The sequence below is a fragment of the Phalaenopsis equestris genome, unplaced genomic scaffold, assembly GCF_001263595.1.
Source record: "Phalaenopsis equestris unplaced genomic scaffold, ASM126359v1 Scaffold000221, whole genome shotgun sequence".
Taxonomy (NCBI): domain Eukaryota; kingdom Viridiplantae; phylum Streptophyta; class Magnoliopsida; order Asparagales; family Orchidaceae; genus Phalaenopsis; species Phalaenopsis equestris.
The window spans coordinates 488822-510731 of record NW_018164663.1 but is presented as its reverse complement, the minus strand read 5'-3'; the positions used below and the strand labels follow the sequence as shown (position 1 = coordinate 510731).

Genomic DNA, 21910 nt, shown 5'->3' with positions numbered 1-21910 from the left:
CTATGTTGTATTGATATAAATTATTTGATGGTAAAGTAGTCACGTTTAGCCATATATGCATACTGACTTTGTGAATGTTAATATTGTTGTGTAACAAATCTAGGAAACATGAATAAATAGTTTTATTAGAGAGATTGCTGGAGAAGCGTCTTATTGAAGATAAGATAGTGAAAAATAGATAATGATTTAGGTATACATAACAAATGGTAGAAAATATACACTAGGAATAGTAGGTAGAATGGATGCCAATTTAATAACGAAAAGAGGATATACTACTAAGAATTGTATGTGGTGTTAAAACTATTCTATACAACTCTTTTTACACAACTTTATTCATATATATGAGTAGTTGTATTCATATATGTATAAACACACACACGATAAAAGTTTTTCAAAATGTTTTGTGGAGATTAGTTTTAACACTTCATACAATACTTAAGAATAATGAATGAATAATAAAGGCTCATAAAGCTAATCCCCAATACTTGGTATAAGATTAATGATGAAGATGAGGAGTCTACTTCAATGCTATATCATTTATCATGCACTGTTCCAATTCTCTTATCTAACATTTACTTTAGAAGCTCCTTGTCCTTTTGTTGCTTTTTTATCCCATTAGTATTATGTTTCTTTCTGAAATCGGATTGTTGGACCCTTAAATTGTCATGGATACAGTTCCCTGCAGTTATGATGGTAAGCTCCCAAATTTGGAATGAATAGTGCCATTCTACTCCAAAAACAAACATATGTTGATATTTCTGATTCCTAATTTATCCTGTTTTAAAAATGGATGCATTCTTCCTCAGATAACCAAATCTACCTCAAATATGCCATACTAGAATGCTAATAATGTTTGTTTTGGTCTGAAACATAGTCAAATATTTTAAAATTCTTCTTATTCGGCTCTATTATGTCAGTCATAAGTAAACTAAACGGTTGAAATTCATCTGCTGGTTTGCTCTTTGTAATATACCTGCCCCTTTCTTAGTTTTACACTGATTAGTTGGAACAATAAATTGATCAGTTCTTTAGCATCTATGTATTAAATTTAGCAAATGGAGATTTACTTAGGTTTCTTCTTTTATCATTTAAAGCCCATTGCTTGTTTCATTTTATTAGGTTAGAACCTATTCATTATTACTAATGGAACCAGTATATTAGTTTTTTATAGAGACTGAGAGAACTATTATTAAAGCCCCATGAATCTATTGTGCAAGAGGTTGTGGTATGTTTTTAGGAAATGTAAATTGTAAGGTAGGACCTAGCAAAATTTTCCCTTATCGTGAAAGTTTGATATTGAAAAGATAACTAGTAACATGGTTTTAATGTTAGTACCTTGAGGAATGAGTTACAGGATGAACTAAGAACAACCAGAGTTTATCTAAACTGATGAATTTATTTCATTACAAGAAGAAGTTTACTTCATCGCAATTTCTCGACCTTGTTTTGAGCTTCTATTTTTAAACAGTTGTCTTCATGCCCTTTGATCACGTTGGTTGAGTTAAAATTTTTTCATTGATGAATAGCCATCCCTTACCTCGGATGAATAATGTTGGATCTCCTCAGCTTGCTAAAATATGTAATTGGCTCTCCCTAAGACCAATTAATTTAAAATTCAATAGACTATGGACTTTCAATTATAGCTTATTAATGCCATTAAAAAGCCATTTTAAGAGATTATGTGGTTTAATTGAAACTGCTGGGGTGTACTCAGCTATCTAAACACCAAATGAATATAACATTTTGAAACCATTTTACAGGTATTGGATGTTTATACCGGACAAAATGGATTGTTATATGGTGGAAGTCAATTAAAGCCTTGGTTGTTTATTGACTCATCTACAATTGATCCCCTCACTGCAAGAAATCTATCAATGAACATTTCTCAATGTCTTCTGAAAGAGAAAAAAGGTTCTCTGTTATGTTGCAAAATCTTCTGATTCACTATTAATACAATTCATTCATGATTCTATATACTGCATTCTTTTTTCCTTTTGCTAGGCAAAATATCGCTTTAACTGCTTAATTGGTTGATAAGTGGTATTAGATGGGTCCTTTTCGTTGAATATATCCTGTACATCACAAGAAATTGATAATTAGCTGCAAGGTGCTCATCTTCTTATTTATTTAAGATAATCAATTTTTCTGTGACTCCTAAAGCTTGTCCATGTGTCAACCTAACAACCTGACATTCCAAATTAGGGAATTTTCTTTGTTCATGCATAATTGTTCTTATCAGAGAGTTTGGCTACTGTTTTCATGGACCTGTGGCTCCAATATGCCTTTATAGTTTATTACGTTTATTTTTTGATTTCTTACATAGCTTTCTTGACAAGTACATGTAATTGGATATCTATTTTACTTCTATGACAAAGTATTTTATCACTATTTCTTATGTTTGTATGATCCCCTTGAGCAGGGACCGCTGATAGACCATTCATGTTGGATGCTCCTGTTTCTGGAGGCGTTCCAGGTGCTGCAGCTGGGACTCTTACTTTCATGGTATGACTAATTTTTCTTTTGTTCATTCTAACATTTCTTATTCAATGGATTTTAAAAAAGTCATCACCATGTTGTCTAATCCATGTTGTTGCACCAAAATGTGAGTGTATTTTTTTTTTCTTCTTATTTTGCTCTCAAAATTTGCAAATTATTAGACTGTATATATTGTGGTTAGCTCAAATTCGTTGATCTTAGTTCTAGTGCAACTAATTTGTCAATGCTAAACATCTTGTATAGGTTGGCGGATTGGAGGATGCTTACCTTGCTGCGAAGCCACTGTTTCTTGCAATGGGTAAAAACACTATTTATTGTGGCGGGCCTGGAAATGGCGCTGTAAGTTAAACCTTGTCTCGTAATTAATTTCCTCGGTTAAAACTCATGTTAGAATGTAATGGGGGAACATTAATTGATGGAGAAATGAAGAAGAACTCTGCATATAAAATTTGGAATTATCTTTCATGATAAAAAAAAAAACTTCAACAAACTATATAAAAAGTGTGTAGTGTACTGTTTGTGTATGTAGGATGACATTCCAATTAGATTGCATTTGAATTATCTTAGTTCAATTATTACTGATTTGAGAATTTTTTCTATGAATATTTTTGATGTGGATTGAACTTTGTTATTTTTGTATTCTCTCTTTTATAAGCACTATCATTGCACCATATTATAGAAGATAGTTGTTAGGAAGCGTAGAACATGTAAATAACTCGCTTTTATGAAATTATGCGACATGAGGGTGTTAATGAAGAAAAGTAGGGTGAGAGATTTTGTTGTAAGGGGGAGATCAATAGTGAAAGTATTTTTTTATTAAGAAAAATTGTGGGCAGAAACATGGCTTATTTCAATTGTAGGAAGTAAAGGCAAATCAAGCAAAAGTGTATGGCATGAAATAAGATAAAGCATTAAATATGTGACAATCCTGAGGAGGTTAGAATAACACCCGTAAATATAGATTTTTGGGAGGAATAAACTCTCTAATTTTGTCCTATCAACTATAATAGTGGACCAACATATAGATTTTTGGGAGGAATAAACTCTCTAATTTTTCATTAAGCAAATAACAAATATATATATACAACTCAAACTACCCTCATACAATAGGAGGAAAAATCAAATCATCATGATAAAAAGGAAAAATAAAAACAAAATAATGGATAATTAGGAGAGAATAATTTTGTCCTATCAAATATAATAGTGGACCAAGAGTCTCCTAAACTGAATATGTGTATGAACACTCTCTCTCGAGTTTGAGATATATGACAAAGTTAGATTGTATATGTCATATATTTCAAACTTGCTACTTAAATCACAGAAGTGGTGTCGAGGATGAGCCTTAGTAAGAATGTCATCAATTTGATATTGTGTTGGGATATAACTTAGTTGAATAACCCCTCTATTGACCTTCTCAAAGATGAAATGTCTGTCAATCTCTATATATTTCGTTTGATAATTATGTGTCAGATTCTTTGAAATATTGATGACTGATTGATTGATTATCACTGAACAATATAATAATTCTTTTGTCTTCCACATGAAATTCCACCAGTAGTTTCTTTAGTCAAATCTTTTCATAAATTCATAGGGTCAGAGCATGATACTCAAATTTTGTACAACTTCTTGCCACCAGAACTTGCTTTTTTACATCTACAAGTAACAAGGTTATCCCATACAAATGAACAATAACTCGTGCTAATCATTTTATCAGTCAGTTCTTCTGCTTACCTAGCATCAATGAAGATCTCAATGTCCTAATTCTCAGTCTTCTTAAATATCAATCCATGTCCTGGAGCCATCTGTAGGTACCTTAGGATTCGAAAAACTGCTTCTAAATGATCTTTATTTGGATCATTTATATGTTGACTCATCGTACCCACAAAAAAAAAGCAATGTTAGGTCTTGTATGTGAAAATAAATATGTTTTCCCACAATTCTTTGATACCTCCCTTTTTTAGTTGTGGTGTTATCCTTTTGATGCTTGTCAATTAATATCCATATGAGTATTTATAGGTTTGCATTCCCAATATTCATGTCTTCTTGGTCAAGGATATATTCTATGGGATATGACCATATCTTCTTTGGATTTAGCCACTTCTATTCCTAAGAAGTATCTTAAAGTTGCAATATATTTGATCTCAAATTAAGAAGCCGTTATTTTTTTTATTCTTTCAAGTTCCCTTTCGTCATTACTTCTAAGAATAATATCATTTACATATACAATAAAGATTACTAACCAACCTTCTTAATTTGATTTCACAAATAAGTGTGTTCAACCTGGCACTGATAATATACATTGTCAAGAATAGTCTCGGCAAACCTTTCAAATCATACATTGGAAGATTGTTTCAACCAATATAATGATTTCTTTAGTTTTTACACAAACTGATTAATTTTTTTGTTCTTTAATCTTGAAGTTCTTAGGATGGTTTGGTCACATTAAACGTTGACCATCTGATGATCCGATTAAGAGAGTAGATATTTTAGATTCGACTTATGTTAAGAAAGGCAGAGGTAGACCTAAGGAGGACTTGGGCTTATTGTATAAAAAATGATCTTAATTTATTAGAACTAAATAAAAACATGACACTAAATAGGACGCAATGGAGAAAAAGGATTCATGTAGTCGACCCCACGTAGTGGGATGAAGGCTTTGTTGTTGTTGTTGTTGTTGTTTAATCTTAGAGGTATCTCCATATACACTTCTTCCTCAAGATCCCTAGTAAAAAATATATTTTTAATGTCTGGCTAATGTAATGGTCAGTCCTGATTTACAACCAATAACGGTAATACTCTTACTGTGTTGACTTTTGCCACTGGTGCAAATATTTTTCGGTAGTCAATCCCATAAGAATGATTGAACTTTTTTGCTACAAGTCTAGTTTAAATCTTTCTATGCTCCCATCTGTTTTTTATGTTAGTAAATATCCATGTGCCTTCTACAATTTTTTCCCAAGTGGCATAGTTGTTATGATTCAGCTCTCATTCTTTTCAAGGGCATTAATTTCTTCTTCCAAAGTCTGTTTCCAAGCAGGAATAAATAAGGCCTTTTGGATGAAATTTGAGACTTGCACATTATCCAAGTTCTAAACAAAGATTTATAAGAAGGTGATAATTTTCATTTCACAAAATCTTTTATCATGTTTTTGTGCATTCTTGTGTTTAATTCTCTTGGTGTGTGTTGATCCAATCTCTATATGAATACTTGGGGTGTGTGGAGTTGGTTCCGGTGATTTACGTTCCTGATTTTGTATATTATCCCTTACATGCTCACTAAAGCATTTCTTTTCGGTGTACACACGTAGTTTTGGGATCTTGGCGGGAGCTATGAGAGGATTTAGTGGAGTTATAGTTATATTTTTAGGTTGATTTGTGATCGTGGGAACAAGAGTAGGTTCATCAGAGATATAGGGCGGCGTGAGGCTCTGCCAGTGAACCGGTCCATTAGGGAGGTTGGAACGGCTGCCCAAACCAGGGAGTGGGAATCACTGCCTACCTTCCTTTTTTCTTCTTTTTAATTTTTTGTCTATTCTTCTCCTTGTCTATTTTATGCTCTTCATTTTCTATTTCTTTTCTACTCTACTCTACTCGGTTATTTTATTTACTAATCCCTATTATATATATGTTGTTTGCTTAGGTTAGGACAATTTTTTATTGTTTTTGAGCTCAAAATTCTGCCTCCATCATTTTCCCCTTCCGAGGGTTGTATTTGACAACGAGAAGGTGCTCCAGCTATAGCTCGTCCGAGGTGATGGCTATCTCCACCGTTCTCCCACCTTTTCATTGTCATCAGTCAACCCTAGGCCATTCTAGCCAATCCCAGCAAGCCATCAACCATCTAACAACTCTTAGCAGGTCGTTGACCTCTAGCGACTCCCAGCAAACCGCCGACCACCTTCCATCACTTCAGCCGCCTGCTGCATTTCATCTCCAGCCCTTCCGGGTAGTCTTCAGTATTGCTGCTTCCTCTGATCAATTTCCAGTAGCCCTTAGCAGACCGCTGACCCTCCAACAACTTCCAATAGGTCGTCGACCCCTTTTCAGCACCTCAGTCGCTTGTTGCCTTTCATCTTCAGCCCCTTCCAGGAAGCCGCCAGCACTGTTGCTTCCTCCAGCCACCTTCCAACGACCCGTCAACCACTTTAACACCTGTTCTGCTATCGCAAACCATCTCCAGAACCTTCCATCTACCATCGACTCCTTTCCATACTTCTCTAACAAATCGCTGGTCTTTCTTGCACCCTCCAACAGGTTACCAATCATATCCAGCATCATGCAGCAGCCTACCGACAACTACAACTCCACTTCGGAGCAAGTATGGTGTAATGTGATTTTGATGGACGCCTGCCACATACTGTTGGGCAGGTCTTGACACTTCAACCCACAAGACTCGGCTCGATGGCATTAAGAACATTTTTTCCCTTAAGAATGATGGAAAATGCATTGTGTTATTACCTGTTAAGGATGCAAGAGGCGAGGGAGATACAAAGGAAGTATTAGCCCCTTAGGCTACCTTCGTGCAGTCAGTTCGAGATGCCTTACTGGCACTGACATTGGTCCTTCTAGAGAGAGCTGAGGAGGAGAATAAGATATCAGCACTACTACAACCACAACTACAAGACTTCTAAGATGTGATGATTGATAGCCTTTTGGAGAGATTACCATCCCTGAGGAACATTCGACATGCCATAGATCTCATATCATGATAAGTGTTGTCGAATCAACCCGCCTACAGATTGAGACCTGCGGAGTGTTGGGAGTTACATTAGCAAGTGCAAGATCTCATCGAAAGGAGGCTAGTTAGAGAGAGCACCAATCCGTGTGTTGTTCCTGCCTTGATGATGCCTAAGAAGGATGGGTTATGGCAGAAGTGCATCGATAGCAGTGCCAACAACAAGATCACTATTAAGTACCGGTTTCCTATACCTCGCCTGGATGATCTCTTGGACTAGTTACATGGAACCAACATCTTTTCCAAGATCGACTTACACAGTTAGTACCACCGGATATTGATGGGGCTAAGAGATGAGTAGAAAATTGCTTTTAAGACACTAAATGGTCTATACGAGTGAACAATTATGTCCTTCCTCTTGTTAAATGCACTCAATACTTTTATGAGGTTAATGAATGAGGTATCTCGTGGTGCCTACTTTGACAATATTATAATATACGGCCACTCCGAGGAGGATCAATTACAGCACCCGAGAGAAGTATTTGAGGTACTGCGAGCAGAGAAACTATATGCTCATCAGAAAAATTATTACTTAATGAAAGGTCACCTATGCTTTTTAGGTTATATTGCGACTATTGCAGGTATTCAGATAGACCTCACAAAAATCGAGGTCATTATAAGCTGAGTTGCACCGCAATCGTTCACTGAGCTGAGGCAGTTTCTAAGATTAGCATCGTTTTATAAGCGGTTCATCAGGACCTTCAACACTATCACCGTCCCGCTAAAGAATCTTTTGAAAGGAAAGGAGTTCACTTGAACAGTTGTCGCTCATATTAGCTTCGGCACACTGAAGGAGAATGTCACTTAGACACCAGTTCTAGCATTACTAGATTTCAACCAACAACTCTAGGTAGAGTGTGATGCATCTGGCGTGGGGATAGGGGCAACACTTAGCCAGGGGGGTCACCCCATTGCCTATTTTAGTGAAAGCTTAATGATTCTAAAAGGAAGTACTCAATATATGACAAAGCGTTTTATGTTATTATAAGAGCTTTGAAGCACTAGAGTCACTACCTACTGATGGGTGAATTCACGTTGTTTATGGATTACAAAGCCTTGAAATTCCTTAACAGTCAAAGCAAACTGAAGGGCCGACACGCCATCTAAGTGGAGTTTCTAGCATCATTCCAATTTGTGCTTAAGCACAAGACAAGAAGCCAAAATCGCATAGCGGACGCACAGAGCCGTCGCTACCTATCGATCACGTCGATGCAGACTCGAGTTGTGGGTTTTAAGGTGGTAAAAGACCTGTACGAGGCAGATGAGGACTTCAAAGAAATCCGGGAGCAATGTCAGTTTTATCGAGTGAATGGCTAGTTTTACAAAAATAAGTTATGCATTCATAGATGCTTGCTGAGAGAGGTCATTGTTCAGGAGAGCCACAGTGGAGGATTGGCATGAAATTTTGGCAAGGACAAGACTCTCACCCTCGCGAGAGCTTTTCTTTTGGCCTCAAATGACAAGAGATGTGGAGCGACACATCAGACAATGCAGGATTTGTCATATGGCAAAGACAAGAGGTAAAAATGCTTGGTTGTGCACTCCATTATCAGTACTAGAGGCACCTTGGATGGATGTTAGCAAAGACTTTGTGGTAGGTCTTTCGAGGACACAGAGGAACAAGAACTCTGTGATGGTTGTGGTGGACTGATTCTCGAAGATGTACCTTGCAACTTGACACTGGACGTGTCTCGTGCCGCCTATTTATATTTCTGAGAAATTGTGAGATTTCATGGGATTTCCAGGACCATCACCTCCGACAGAGACGTTAAACTTCTAAACCACTTTTGGAGGACATTGTGGGGGGAGCTAAACTCCAAGCTTCAATTCAATACAGTTGCTCATCCACAGACGGATTGTCAAATAGAGGTAGTAAAAAGTAGCCTAGGAATCAATCTGTGGTTCTTCGTGAGAAAGGGTATTAAGTTGTGTGACCTAATTCTAGCTCAAACCTTGTTTGCATACAACCAATCCATGAGTCAGAATACAAGACACACTCCGTTCGAGACTGTGTACGAACGCAACCCACTCACGCCACTTGAGTTGTTACCACTCCTGATGACATCCAAGGTCAGTAAGAATGTTGAAGAATGGGTTCACGAACTTCAGAAACTTCACAAGGAGGTTGGAGAGGAGATTACTAAGCAGAACTGCAAAGATCAGTCGCAGGCGAATAAGTCCAGGAAGAAGGTGATGTTTTAAGCATACCCCGCGTCGATCATGCTGAAGGAGCGATTTCTAGTTGGAGCTTTCGGGAAAATCAAGCCTAGAGTAGATGGATCTTTCAGAATACTTTAGAAGCTGAATGATTATGCTTATAATATCGACCTGCTTTGAAACTACAACCTTTCAACTACATTCAATGTCACAGACCTAACACCATCTATGAGGCTCCAGAAGTTTTTTCAAATAAATTTGAAACTTCATCAATCCCAGGAGACTGACGTCGGGCTCTGCCAAGGAACCAGTCCAGCAAGGAAGCTAGATTGGCTGCCCAAACCAGGGGTGAAAATTAGCAACAACCCCCGCCCGCCCGCGCCGTCCCCCTCTTTTTGATTCCTTGTCTATTCTACTCCCCTTCCTTTTGTATGATTGTCCTATTATGCTCCTTCACTATCCCATGCCCTTTTCTCTTTCTTTCCTACTCTACTCACTTATTTTATTTACTAATCCCTATTATATATGTGTTGTTTGCTTAGGTTAAGACCGTTGTTGATTGTTTCTGAGTTTTGAATTCTGCCTCCGACGTTTTTTCCTTCCGAGGTATATATCCGATGATGAGAAGGTGCTCCGACTGTAACTCGTTCGACGTGGTGACAACCTCCGCCATTCTCCCGCAACTTAACATGGCCTTAATCTTACCATGAATTATATATATTTAGTTGTTTTGAGTAGTGAAAGGACAGCTATAATCATCAAGGTTTGCAGCGAATTTTGGTTTTAATAAGAGCCTGCCCCTAGAGTCAAAGGTAGATATGTATCGCAGGGTGCAACTTTAGGGGCTACTTTATTTATTTCTTAGGCTATGTCTAAAAGTTGCATTTCAATTTGGCAAAAGAAAATTAAATTCTAGTATAAAAGAAAAAATATAGAATAATTATATGCACCAGATGATAGGAAACTTCAAGAGATCAGATGGTTTAGATTTGGATTGCACCGTCTTTCTCAATGCTAGGTTTTATCATTGAAGCATTTAATATGCGGAAATGATCACTTCAGAGGTATGAAAATTCATAAGTTAGTGCCTACTTAGAGTGATATGACTTTAGAGTGCAACATTTATGTGAATGGTCTCTTGTAAGTATTTGTTTAGGCATTATTTTGACCTGATGAGATTGAGTTTTGTTGAACATTTAGAAATTCTTAGAGCTCACAAGTTCTTAATTTGAAGAGAAGACTAAGAAGATATTGTTTTAGAAAGGGGTTGGGTGTGGGGGGTCTATTGACTTAATGTTGTTTGCTTAATACCCTTGCATTAAGTTTCAAAAGTTCCCACTAAGGGTGGAAGCACTTAGGTCCTTCTCTTGATATGCAAAAATTTTGAAATCATGCTTGTTGTGAGATTTAAATCGTAGAAACTGATTTAAAAGATCGAAAGCAAAGCTTTCAACAGAAGCACACAAAACCAAAAAACACAAAAAAACACCATATTTAACATGAAAAAATTCGAGAATGAGAAAAGATCACGGAGTCGTACGACAACAAGAAATTCACTATAAAGAAAATGAGGTAAATAACACAAATTACTCCACACTTAAGTCTTACTACACTCTGGGAACTCCATGACACTCCTATCTTTTCCTTTGCATAAGTGAAAATAGATATTCTTCCCCTTCCTTACAGCAAAATCGAAACTTTAAATGAAAAAAATGGCAAAATTCGATTTTTGTTGCAGCGGTGTCGCGATGCTCTGGAGGGGCATTAGGGCGCTGCATTCAAGCGTTGCAATGTCATGCTCTTGGGTTCTGATCCTAAACTGGGTGTGACGACATTGTCTTCCGAGCATTGGGGCACTATTGGCTTAGTGTCAGGGCATGCATGTACAACGACGAGGCGCTCCCCCCCCCCCCCCCAGGTACGCCCTATTAACTCAACAGCAAAATTGATCGGCTAAATTGAGGGAACTCAATGAACATTTATTTAACACAATCAAGCTTCACATAATAATATAGATGTGCATATTTTAGCATTTAGATGTTGTGTAAGTGTGCTTCTTGGGATCCATATGCTTATGCCTTCCTTCTCATGAGGAGGGCTGACTACTATATCAAGAGGTGCTCGAACTGTGGTCTTAAGCAAGCAATCTTAATATCTCATGTTTTTCACTTTGTGTGCTGATATACCGATGAATCGGGAAAGGATTGATTAGCTCTGCCTATTTATAGACTTTGATTGTAGCTTTTGTTTCCTTATTTATAGGATCCCTATTTCTCTTTCATTCATGTTAAACCACTTGAATGAAGTGTTTTTTTGTTGTGCGTGTTTCAAGCACATTGTTCTTAATCCTGATTGATGTTTATGCATTTGAATTATTTGACACCCTTATTCCAAGAATGACAATTGACATCTTTAGCTTATCATGTTATTATTTTATTGGACAAAAGAACACTAGGAAAGGGATTGGTGAAAAGTTGAACAAAATGCTTGTTAGCCAATGTTATCTTGGAGCTACTTAAACTAGATTAGAAGTGACGTTATATATCTTCTCGAGAATATAAACATGCAGTCTTACTTGCTGGTTAGTGAAGGCTTTAGCGGGATATTCATGTAATTCTCTCGATGCTTTGAGACCATAAATGTTATAATGTTAAATGCTTTATGCATTTAGTTTCTTTTAGTTATGTGTTAATATTATTATAATTTATCTTCACTTAAAATCACATGGATAAACGTGAGATGTTCTAGTTAAACAAACCTTTTGGTACCTAAAGATTTAAATGTCAATGATTTCTAACATTTTATGGTTGCTTCCTTGAATCGATTGTTTGGTGGGTCACATGCGCGGTTGCCTGAATACCAAGCAATTTTTGGGTGGGCTTTGTCATTCGCTACAATGGCTTATCCTAGCCTTACTTATGCTTTCAGTATGAATTTTGGGGCTATATTTGATATTTTATGGCTGTATTAATTATTCACATTTTCATTAGAAATGATTATAGTTGTGTTGAATGCTTATTTATTAAAGGTTATTGCAAATAAAGTTTATGCAATGCTCCACTAGCTTGTAATACATGAAAAACTTCAAAAAACACACCTCAACACATTTCTAATAATAAAAGATAAGTACGATGGTTTTCTCTTAGTTTTCTGAAGCTAGAGTTAGAGTCGATAGGAACATACTCCTAAATGGACGAAACCCACATAAATTGTATTTATTCAGAATATTACATATTTTATTTAAATTTTTAGGATTTTATGTTGAAATACAATAATGATATGACAAACTCATATCCAATAATTAATGTTATTTTTGATTTGTTGTTGCAAGTTAAATACTCCCTATGAAATATTGGAATGTAATCATAAGTGAACTAGTATTAAATTTTCTTTTATTTCTTAAGCTTTTTATGTGATTCATCTCGATGGGAAAAAATGAAAGCATCACAAAAACGTCAAAAATGCCTTGATCCAAGACTATTGTGGATACTGGCTCATGTGTTTTTACTTCATTTCATACTAGTATTTTTAATTTTTTTCTTGTTGGTTACTAGTGTCATCAACATAAATCTAGCCTTTAAAACTTTAGGCTTCTCAAATGGTAGCCGTGGAGGGAACTAAATTTCCTCTTTTTTCTTTATTCCTATGAGATTTAGGACCAAATAATTGTTTCATGTCTTGTGGATAAATCATCAATTTTCAATTTAAAAAACTTCAACTTTGTATTTACCAAACATGTGATATTATGATATATTGTATGATACTTATTTATGGATAATATTGAGGTTATAAATTTTGATTGTATAATTTATATTAATAGTTAAAAAACACTAATATCCAATTTATTCTCATTTCAATCTTACTAACTTGGGTATCAGTAATTCTCTCATGTTATGTAATCTACAATGAATGCATCTGATTAAGATTGTACAAAAATTTAGGATTGTACTAAATTTCCTCTTTTTCTTTATTTCTATGAGATTTAGGACCAAATAATAGATTCATGTCATGTGGATAAATGGTAAATTTCAATTTAAAAATCTTCAACTCAAACACATGATATTATAGTATATTGTATGATGCTTATTTATGGAAAGTATTGACGCTATACATTTTGATTGTGTAATTTAGATTAATAGGTAAAAAAATCATTAGTGTCCACTTTATTCCCGTGTCTATCTTACTAATTTGGGTAATGGTAATTCTCACATGTTATGTAATCTGCAATGCATGCATCTGATTAGGATTGTACAAAATTTCCTCTTTTTCTTCATTTCTATTAGATTTAGGATAAATAATTGATTCAAGTCATGTGGATAAATCATAAATTTCAATTTAAAAAACTTCAATTTTGTATTTACCAAACACATGATATTATAATATATTGTATGATACTTATTTATGGAAAATATTGACGTTATAAATTTTGATTGTGTAATGTATATTATACTTTAAAAAAAAACAGTATCCAGTTTATTCCCTTTTCAATCTTACTAACTTTGGTATAAGCAATTCTCTCGTGTTATTAGTCTACAATGCATGCATCTGATTAGGATTGTAGGAAATTTCCTCTTTCTCTTTATTTCGATGAGATTTAGGACCAAATAATTGATTCACATCATGCGGATAAATTGTAAATTTCAATTTAAAAAACATAAACTTTGTATTTGCTGAACACATGAAATTATAATATATTGTGTGATACTTATTTATGGAAAATATTGACGTTATAAATGTTGATTGTGGAATTTATATTAATAGTTAAAAAAACTCTAGTATCCAGTTTAATCCCATTTCATTCTTACTAACTTGGGCATCAATAATACTCTCATGTTATGTAATCTACAATGCATGCATCTGATTAGGATTTTACAAACATGCAGTACTTCTTGCCATCTGCTCCATAGAAGAACAGATAGAACAGCAAATGAAGTTTATAAAAAAACATTGTAGTTTTCTCCTTCTATTTTAATTACTAATTAACATTACGCTATTTTCATGTTTATTGATTCCAACCAGGCTGCAAAAATATGTAATAATTTGGCAATGGCTGTAAGCATGCTTGGGGTCTCTGAGGCTCTTGCTCTTGGCCAGCGTTTAGGGATTGCAGCAAACACACTTACTAATATATTTAACTCCTCAAGTGCTCGCTGTTGGAGCAGGTATATTCATATCACCCTTGCATGTATGTCCCAATCAAAATGGAAGGAATTCCAAAGAAAGAAAAATATGCAGTCAAAATTTCATGAAAATATGACACTCAATAGGACATAATTGAGAAAAAGAATTTATTTAGTCAACCCAACTTAATAGGATAAAAGCTTGTTGTTGTTGTTGATATTTAACACGCCGACAGAAATTTAAGAGTTTATTAGATTGTTGCAGTGACAGTTATAATCCAGTCCCAGGAGTTATGGAAGGAGTACCTTCTTCAAGGAGCTATAATGGTGGCTTTTCATCAAAACTTATGGTAAATAAATAATAGTTTTTACTCCCTTTTCAATACGTCATGATTATATTGTGCTTGAGAATTGATTAGAAGCGTTCTGCTTTAGCAAATGATCACTAATGGCTATGAAGCTTGAAATGCACTTTTATTTTGCTGAATGCTCTAGTGAGGAACCTTTTCTTCATTTCTCATGATCATCATCATTACTCTTTAGCCTTGCCTAGAACTATTTAGGCTCAGTTTTTAGAACCCCCTTTCAGGTTCAGTAGTATTGCATTGCTTGTTAATTCTTTTTTTCTTGATTATTCAAGCGTAATTATAAAAATAACATTTTGAATTCAATTTTTAAATCATACCAATGATCTGCGTTGAAAAAATTAAGCTTGCATTGGTTGGATTCAACATGACTTCATCACTGAAATTTTCCAGTACAAAACATGATGACACATCGCGAGATCTAATCCCGAGATATCTTTCAATCAGATTGATGCAATTTCTTTGATGAACAAAATCATGCTTCTATTGTGGAATAGAAGAAGCCTATGGAAACACATTAAAAAAGATGAAAAAAATGGGAAAAAGATTACTGCACAAAAACACGACAACATTTTGTTGCCACCTTCACAAATATTGTCATGTTTTGTTTGTGTAGAAAATTCAACCCATTGTTCTGTTAATACAAACTTAAGTTGAATTCATCCCTTTTTTGTAGAAAATTCAACCCATTGTTCTGTTAATACAAATTTAAGTTGAATTCATCCCTTTTTTTCATAAGGAAAAATCATGGGTGCCCAAATATTGTATACATTTTGGAGGTTCGTTCCTGAAACTCTAAGAAAGTAGCTCCCCCCTCCTTTTTGATCACTACGACGACCTTACCATAGAAGTTGATCCGTGACAATGTTAGTGCGGCGCATTCTTTCTTAATGTACAGTTAGGTACAACATAGATACCATTCGGGATTACTTTTTTTTTCCTTAATTTTGTTGTATTATGTTTTAACACGAAAAAAAAAAGTATTTGATATGTGAGGAATATCCAATAAGTTGATTTAAGCGGCTGTAGAGGTCTCCGGCGGTGAAGCCTGGGGGCTAGTGGATGCGGTCTCCAATGGTGGCGGCAGCAATGGTTGCTTTTAATAACACTCAAACATGTAGCAATTATTTTGAATGTAAAAACTAATTGATTTTTTTATAAATAAAATATACAAATAGTTAAACAAAACACAATAAATAACAACCGTTTTAAAATCAAATAAAAGCAGAAAAAACACAATTTTTTGAAGAAAATATCCTCAAACATTTTTTTCATTACAGCAGCATAAAATATTCCTGATGTCAGCAACTTGTACTTATGTGAGGCCTTCAATGTGCAGGCCAAAGACTTGATGCTGGCAAAGGCTTCAGCAGAAGAGATCCAGCAGAAGTGTCCTCTCACATCAGAAGCGCTCAATATGTTAGTTGCCCTATGACTGCAGAACTCCCCAACTCTTTCCTGCATAACTTACTACTAATGGAGAACGCAATTATTTGCTTGCAGATATATGGAAATGTGCAGTAAGGGATATGAATCCAAAGACTTTTCATGTGTCTTCAAACATTACTATTCTGGCATGGAGAACTTGTAGTGAGTATGTGTATGAGCATCATAGTGTCCTGATAAACCCTTTTACTTGAAATGATAATATATAATTGGACACAAAACTCTCAACAACTAAGCTATTAAGGAGGTGGTACTCGAATTGTTAGGCACATTAGAGATGGCTAGAGTCTCGTATAATATCCCCTGACCATCCGTAAAAAGAATATGTATATATAGATAGATAGATTTATATGTGTTTGTGTGTGTGTTTGAAGATTATTTGATTCTTAGCTCAATTGAATCAATCATTTTGTAGTCAATGGAGTTTGAATATGTTTTTTGTTCATAATTATACCATTCTGGACAATAGAATCAGGTTTTATTTATTTGGGAAGGATTTTATCTGTTTTTTGTTCAGCTATATGAAAATTAGAAGACACTTTTAGACGTTGGGCTAGATCAAAATCTTAAACAAGTGTTAAGTGTTTAGCTTTTCTATTTTTTTAGTGTTGGAAATGCTCTAATTAGTTTGCAGATGTTAGTTTAGCTGTAAAATGGTTAATAAATTAGGCTAATCATATGATTAGGCTAATTAATTTTGTAGTGAGTAATAACATTGGTTAAAATGAGAATTGGATGAATTAGTCAACTGATTGATTATTTTAACTATGAATTAGTTGGATTACTTAACTATTGATTATGAACTCTAGAAATAAGGCATTTTAGTTAGAGTTTGATTAACTGATTATGAAAGTAAATGATATATTTTACTGATTAATGATTGAGATATTAAAATGATCAGATTATGTGGTGATTATCGGGATGATATGTTCATTATAAACCATTAATTCATTAAATGCTAAATACTTTACATAACTAGTTATTAATTGATGATTATGATCTTTAAAATAGAAAACAGATCATAAGATTAATAATTAAGCTATTAAATTATTCTTCTAAATCATTTCATAGATTAACTAGTCTAATTAAATGTCTAACTGTTAGCTAAGTTGTCATTACTATTTCTTAAAAAAAATTTCTAATTAATATTAATTATTTAAATTATGAGTTAACAAAAATATTTATTTCATGATAAACTATTATGAATTAATTTAATAAGCTATATATAAATTAATTAAAAAGATAGTTGCTATGGTTAATTAAATATTAACAAAAGCTTGTGAAACTAGTCTAATTAACAGGGCTAAGAAAGTAACTATTAACAATTAGTGTCAAGTATATTAATTTGTCATATAATCATTAAAAAATAAATTAATTAATCATTTCTAACCAAAAAAATTGATTAGTTATTTTATACAACTTCACACGCACACACACACACACTCTCGTGTGTGTCTATATATATATATATATATTGTTGAATCTTTTTTAGGACAAAGGGTTCTATATCGTTAGTGAGTACATATAACTCAACAAAAGGCATTATATGGTTGAGGGAGATATTGATGAAAATCTTTTAAGCGAATCTTAGAAAATATATTAATTCTAAATCTTCGACAAACCAGAGGGAAGCGGGTCCTCGGAGGTTCGCTAAGTCACAAAATTTGAGAGAAAGAGAGATCTATGAAATTGAGATAGAAAGCAATCTCCAGAGAGGGGAAATGATGAGGATACCTAGAGAGAGGAGGGAGAGTCATTCTCTTTCTTTTTTCATACCCTTTTATACATAGGAGAAGAAGTCCATAAGATAATCAAAGTAGTACGCTTCACACTGCATGACATCTTTCTCTAATAAGTTGATAAAAAGTGTGATGTGGATGTCAGTGTGTTACCGACTGATGTCAGGTATTTCCGACAAATATCCGATATTGTTGGTATTGCACCATCCCTGTACCTGGGTGAAATGATAGGATCTCAAATGTTAAGTGGCGTCTTTAAATGAGGAATTGATGGATGTCCTTGGTTCTGATGGTTTCCTCTAATAGTTGTCTTAACTCAGACGAGTTAGGTTACTCTTTTGAGAGAAAATGGGAGTGATCGGATCAGTAGGCAGGCTCGATTTAGCCACTTTGGTAAAGGGGCTCAGTTTAGCAAATTCAAATGGTGGGCTCGGTTCAGCTACTTCAGCTGGTGGATTCAATTCATCCATTTTGACTAGTGGGCTTACTCTAGTCACTTCAGTCGGTGGCTTGTTTTAATAGGAGAAAAATTTAGTGAAAACTTTTGTATACTTGTATTTGTGTATATGTTTAGTTATATAGCTCTCTTGTCTCTTCAATCAAATTTCTGTGAGAAGATTGAGAGAATGAAGATTGTTTCATCTTGTGGACACCTTCGAGGCTAGGATAAGGCTTGTCTTGAGAATGACTCCTCTTATCCTCAGAGGCTCATCAGCTTGTTTTGCTAGGATTTAATTTTTTCCGTCATCAGTAACATTGTAAAACTAGTCTTTTCTTTGGGGCATTTTAAGATTCTCCTGCAAGGAGTAGTCCCTGGATTTATGTGGATGACAAGAATCTTTTTTTTTTTTTTCTCAGGCGTCTCGGTCCTCTCGTGGAAAGGGTTTATTCAAACTTACTTATCCTGCATGTTGAGGTCTGATGAGAGTTCGGTTTCTGCTCGTTTGGATTACCATGCCTTGTTGAACTTTGCTAAATAATTGAGTTCATGTATGCTCTTCGTATAAAGTTGTTTGAACTGTTTCAATAAATAAGCACAAAAGTTAAGTTGGATGTCATAAATGGTATTAATTGTGATAGTTATTTAATTTTTAAATAATTATACTTCCTTCGAGGTATTTGTAGGATCACATGAGGATGAAAATGGATCTTTGTTCATTTTGTAAGAAATTTTTTGCCTAGAGAGAAAGTTCTTCTGAAAGAGATGAGAGTTTTGCTTGTCCATTTAGGGGTGATTCTTCATCGTAGAGAGCATGACACTCATTTGTGGTCGGAAAAAGAGTCTCGGTTGGAATTAGAACCAGTGTCTCATAAGAGATTCACTATATCAAAGAAGAAAAGGGATCTATAGGGAGGGTTCCTCTATGAGCTCATCTAGGCAGAACGTGGTTTATGATGAATCTATTAAGGTAGCCACGTACGGGGAAGGCTTGATAGGAGAGAGATCTTCTACGAAACCCAATTTTTTTTGCATGGGAAAGAACCATTTAATTTGAATGATCTGGAGGAGGTTCGTCATTTTGGCATGCCAGAAGGGGTGGATAGTATCTTGTCATGGCTACTACTGACCCGAAATTTTCTAGTGAAGAATTTTGGACACATATCCTTTTTATTCTTTCTGCTTTCATACTACACTAATTTCTCAGTTGATTAAATGTCAGTTTCATAAGTGAATCTAAAGGTTAAGCTTCTCGCTAAGGTGAGATTGTTGAGGATCCAATGTAGACGAGGGGTCTTTTTCCAGGGAAGCAGGTTGTCAATGACAATTTTAGGCCAAATTGATGGTGTTATGCTTATCGGAGGTAACATAATGCAGTTTTGTCAATTTAGAGCTTCTCCCCTTGGTGACAGATATTTTTTTGCTTTCAGAAGAGTCTACGAGGAAGGATGTGAAAGAGTTTAGGATAGATAAGGCTGAGAATGAAGCCTCATCTGAAATGGGTGATTCCATTGTCGATGAGGTCCAAGTAGTTACAGAAATTAATTTAGTTATGGTGGAGACTTCTAATCTAAATGAAAGGGTAATGGTAGGACCTATTCACACAATCAATCTTCTTTCTTGTTTAGGAGATAAATGTATATCAGATGACCATTTCACTATACTAGATGGTGAATTGGTAGAGGTTTGAGGTCAATTTATTGAACTAGAGGCCAAGGATTCATTTATTGACCTGAAGTTGCACAAACTGAGAATGGATTTTGAAACATAACTTGCTTTAATTGGCCAAGAGATAGAGGCTACAAAGGTAAGGTTGAAGTGAAGTTTATTAGGCAGCACTTGGAACTTGAAAATCCTAAAAACTATGTGGCTGGTGGTTGGATGGTTCTTTGACATCTTCTCCATTTAGGAGTTATTAATATTGAAGATACAAGAAAGAGTGATATATTTCTTTTATATGCATGATCTTGTATTCAATAGTATGATTGTGCATTCGGTTTTTTTTTTTTTTTTGGACCGATTGTGTGCCCAATGATTTTTGTGAGATTTTATGTCTTTCTAGATGATGTATTTACTTTTTATTGTCTTATCTCTACTATTATTTTATGTTATGTAATTAATAATTCCTTTTGGAATTCATTCATGTTGGACTTCTCGCTGCCCTTATTAAGAAGAGGACAACCTTTTGTCTTACTACTCTAATCCTTTTGCTTTGAAACCTCTCAGTGCTTAACTTTTCTTCAAGATATTTTAATGGCATTCAGCTTTAGAAGGAAAGGAGATTCTCTTTCACTGGATAGGCTCCAAAGAAGTTCTCAAACAGTGGTAGATCACGTGGCACATCTCAATCGAAGTATGTTTTTATAATGTCGTGACTCAAGGAGGGGTGAGGAAACCACTAACTCAATTTATGCATATAAAATCTGTGTTTTTTTATGAACAGTTTTGCTCTGGTTTGCGTTTCCCATTGTGTGTGGAATTGATCAATATTTTGAACTTTTTTGGGCTTATCCCAGCTTTCATAGACCCCCCTAATTCAATAGTGATGTAATGGTGGTAATCATGTATGCTCGTGCCAAGAGTCCTTACTAGTTGACAATGTTTCATCATTTGTTTCAAGTGAAGATGCAAAGTGAGGGACTATCGTATTTTTTCTCACTATTGAAGACAATTAGCTTGATCAATAAAATGCTAGCTGAATGGAATAAATACTTTTGTATTTCTCGGAATTAGAGTTGTTGGAACATTCTGATAGAGATGTAGCGTTTAGGAAGGGAGATTCATGGTGCTTTGATGGTGACTGAGGAAGAAGAAGGGAGTTATAATTCTTTGAAAGATGTAGAAACCAACATCATCCATTTCACTTCTTCTGGTTTCCTTGAGAGTATGTTGGAAGGTAAGGTCATTCTATGTCACGGTTGCAAACATCGTAATCCCTAAGTTTTTTATGTGATTCATGGAGTGTTTATTGTAGGTGAGAAGTAGAGAACCAGTCCATGCTTATCTAATATTTGACTATGCTGCTTCTATTCATAGCTTATTGATGCCTGACAGTATCACAGGATCATCGTCATTGGTGGAATGCACACTTAAGTAGAAAAAGAATGATGAATATGTTCCTAAGATGCTCCTTTCGAGATGGTGGTGTGTAGAGCTCATTTTGGGACATTGAGGATAGAAGAACCTTTAGGAGGTCCCAAAATGAGCAATTTTAGAGACTTAAAAAGTACTGTATGATAGCGGAGGGGAGTGTCTTAGAGTGATTGTTGGTGAGTATGTGACAGTGAGTGTTGGTGATTATGTGACAATGAGTGAAAAGGCAATGTTGTGGAGTGAGAGAAGAAGATTCAGTGGATTTGGAATCCTTGAGACTTCATCGTAGTATTTTCTTTTCATTTACTTATATATTTTAT

The 21910-nt window shown here is 35.0% G+C and overlaps 1 protein-coding gene across 3 annotated transcripts in view; it reads left to right on the top strand.

The window, feature by feature from the left end:
- Positions 1–16738, top strand: part of LOC110023183 (probable 3-hydroxyisobutyrate dehydrogenase, mitochondrial) — a 33412-nt gene extending 16674 nt beyond the window's left edge. For all 3 annotated transcript variants that reach the window (XM_020722459.1, XM_020722457.1, XM_020722458.1), the window contains exons 5-11: positions 1761–1911; positions 2420–2502; positions 2740–2835; positions 14408–14550; positions 14774–14858; positions 16213–16292; positions 16377–16738. In XM_020722459.1, coding sequence (XP_020578118.1) covers positions 1761–1911; positions 2420–2502; positions 2740–2835; positions 14408–14550; positions 14774–14858; positions 16213–16292; positions 16377–16464 — 726 coding nt within the window. In that variant the 3' untranslated portion in view covers positions 16465–16738. The remainder of the gene's footprint in view (positions 1–1760; positions 1912–2419; positions 2503–2739; positions 2836–14407; positions 14551–14773; positions 14859–16212; positions 16293–16376) is intronic.
- The last annotated feature ends 5172 nt before the right edge of the window (positions 16739–21910 follow it).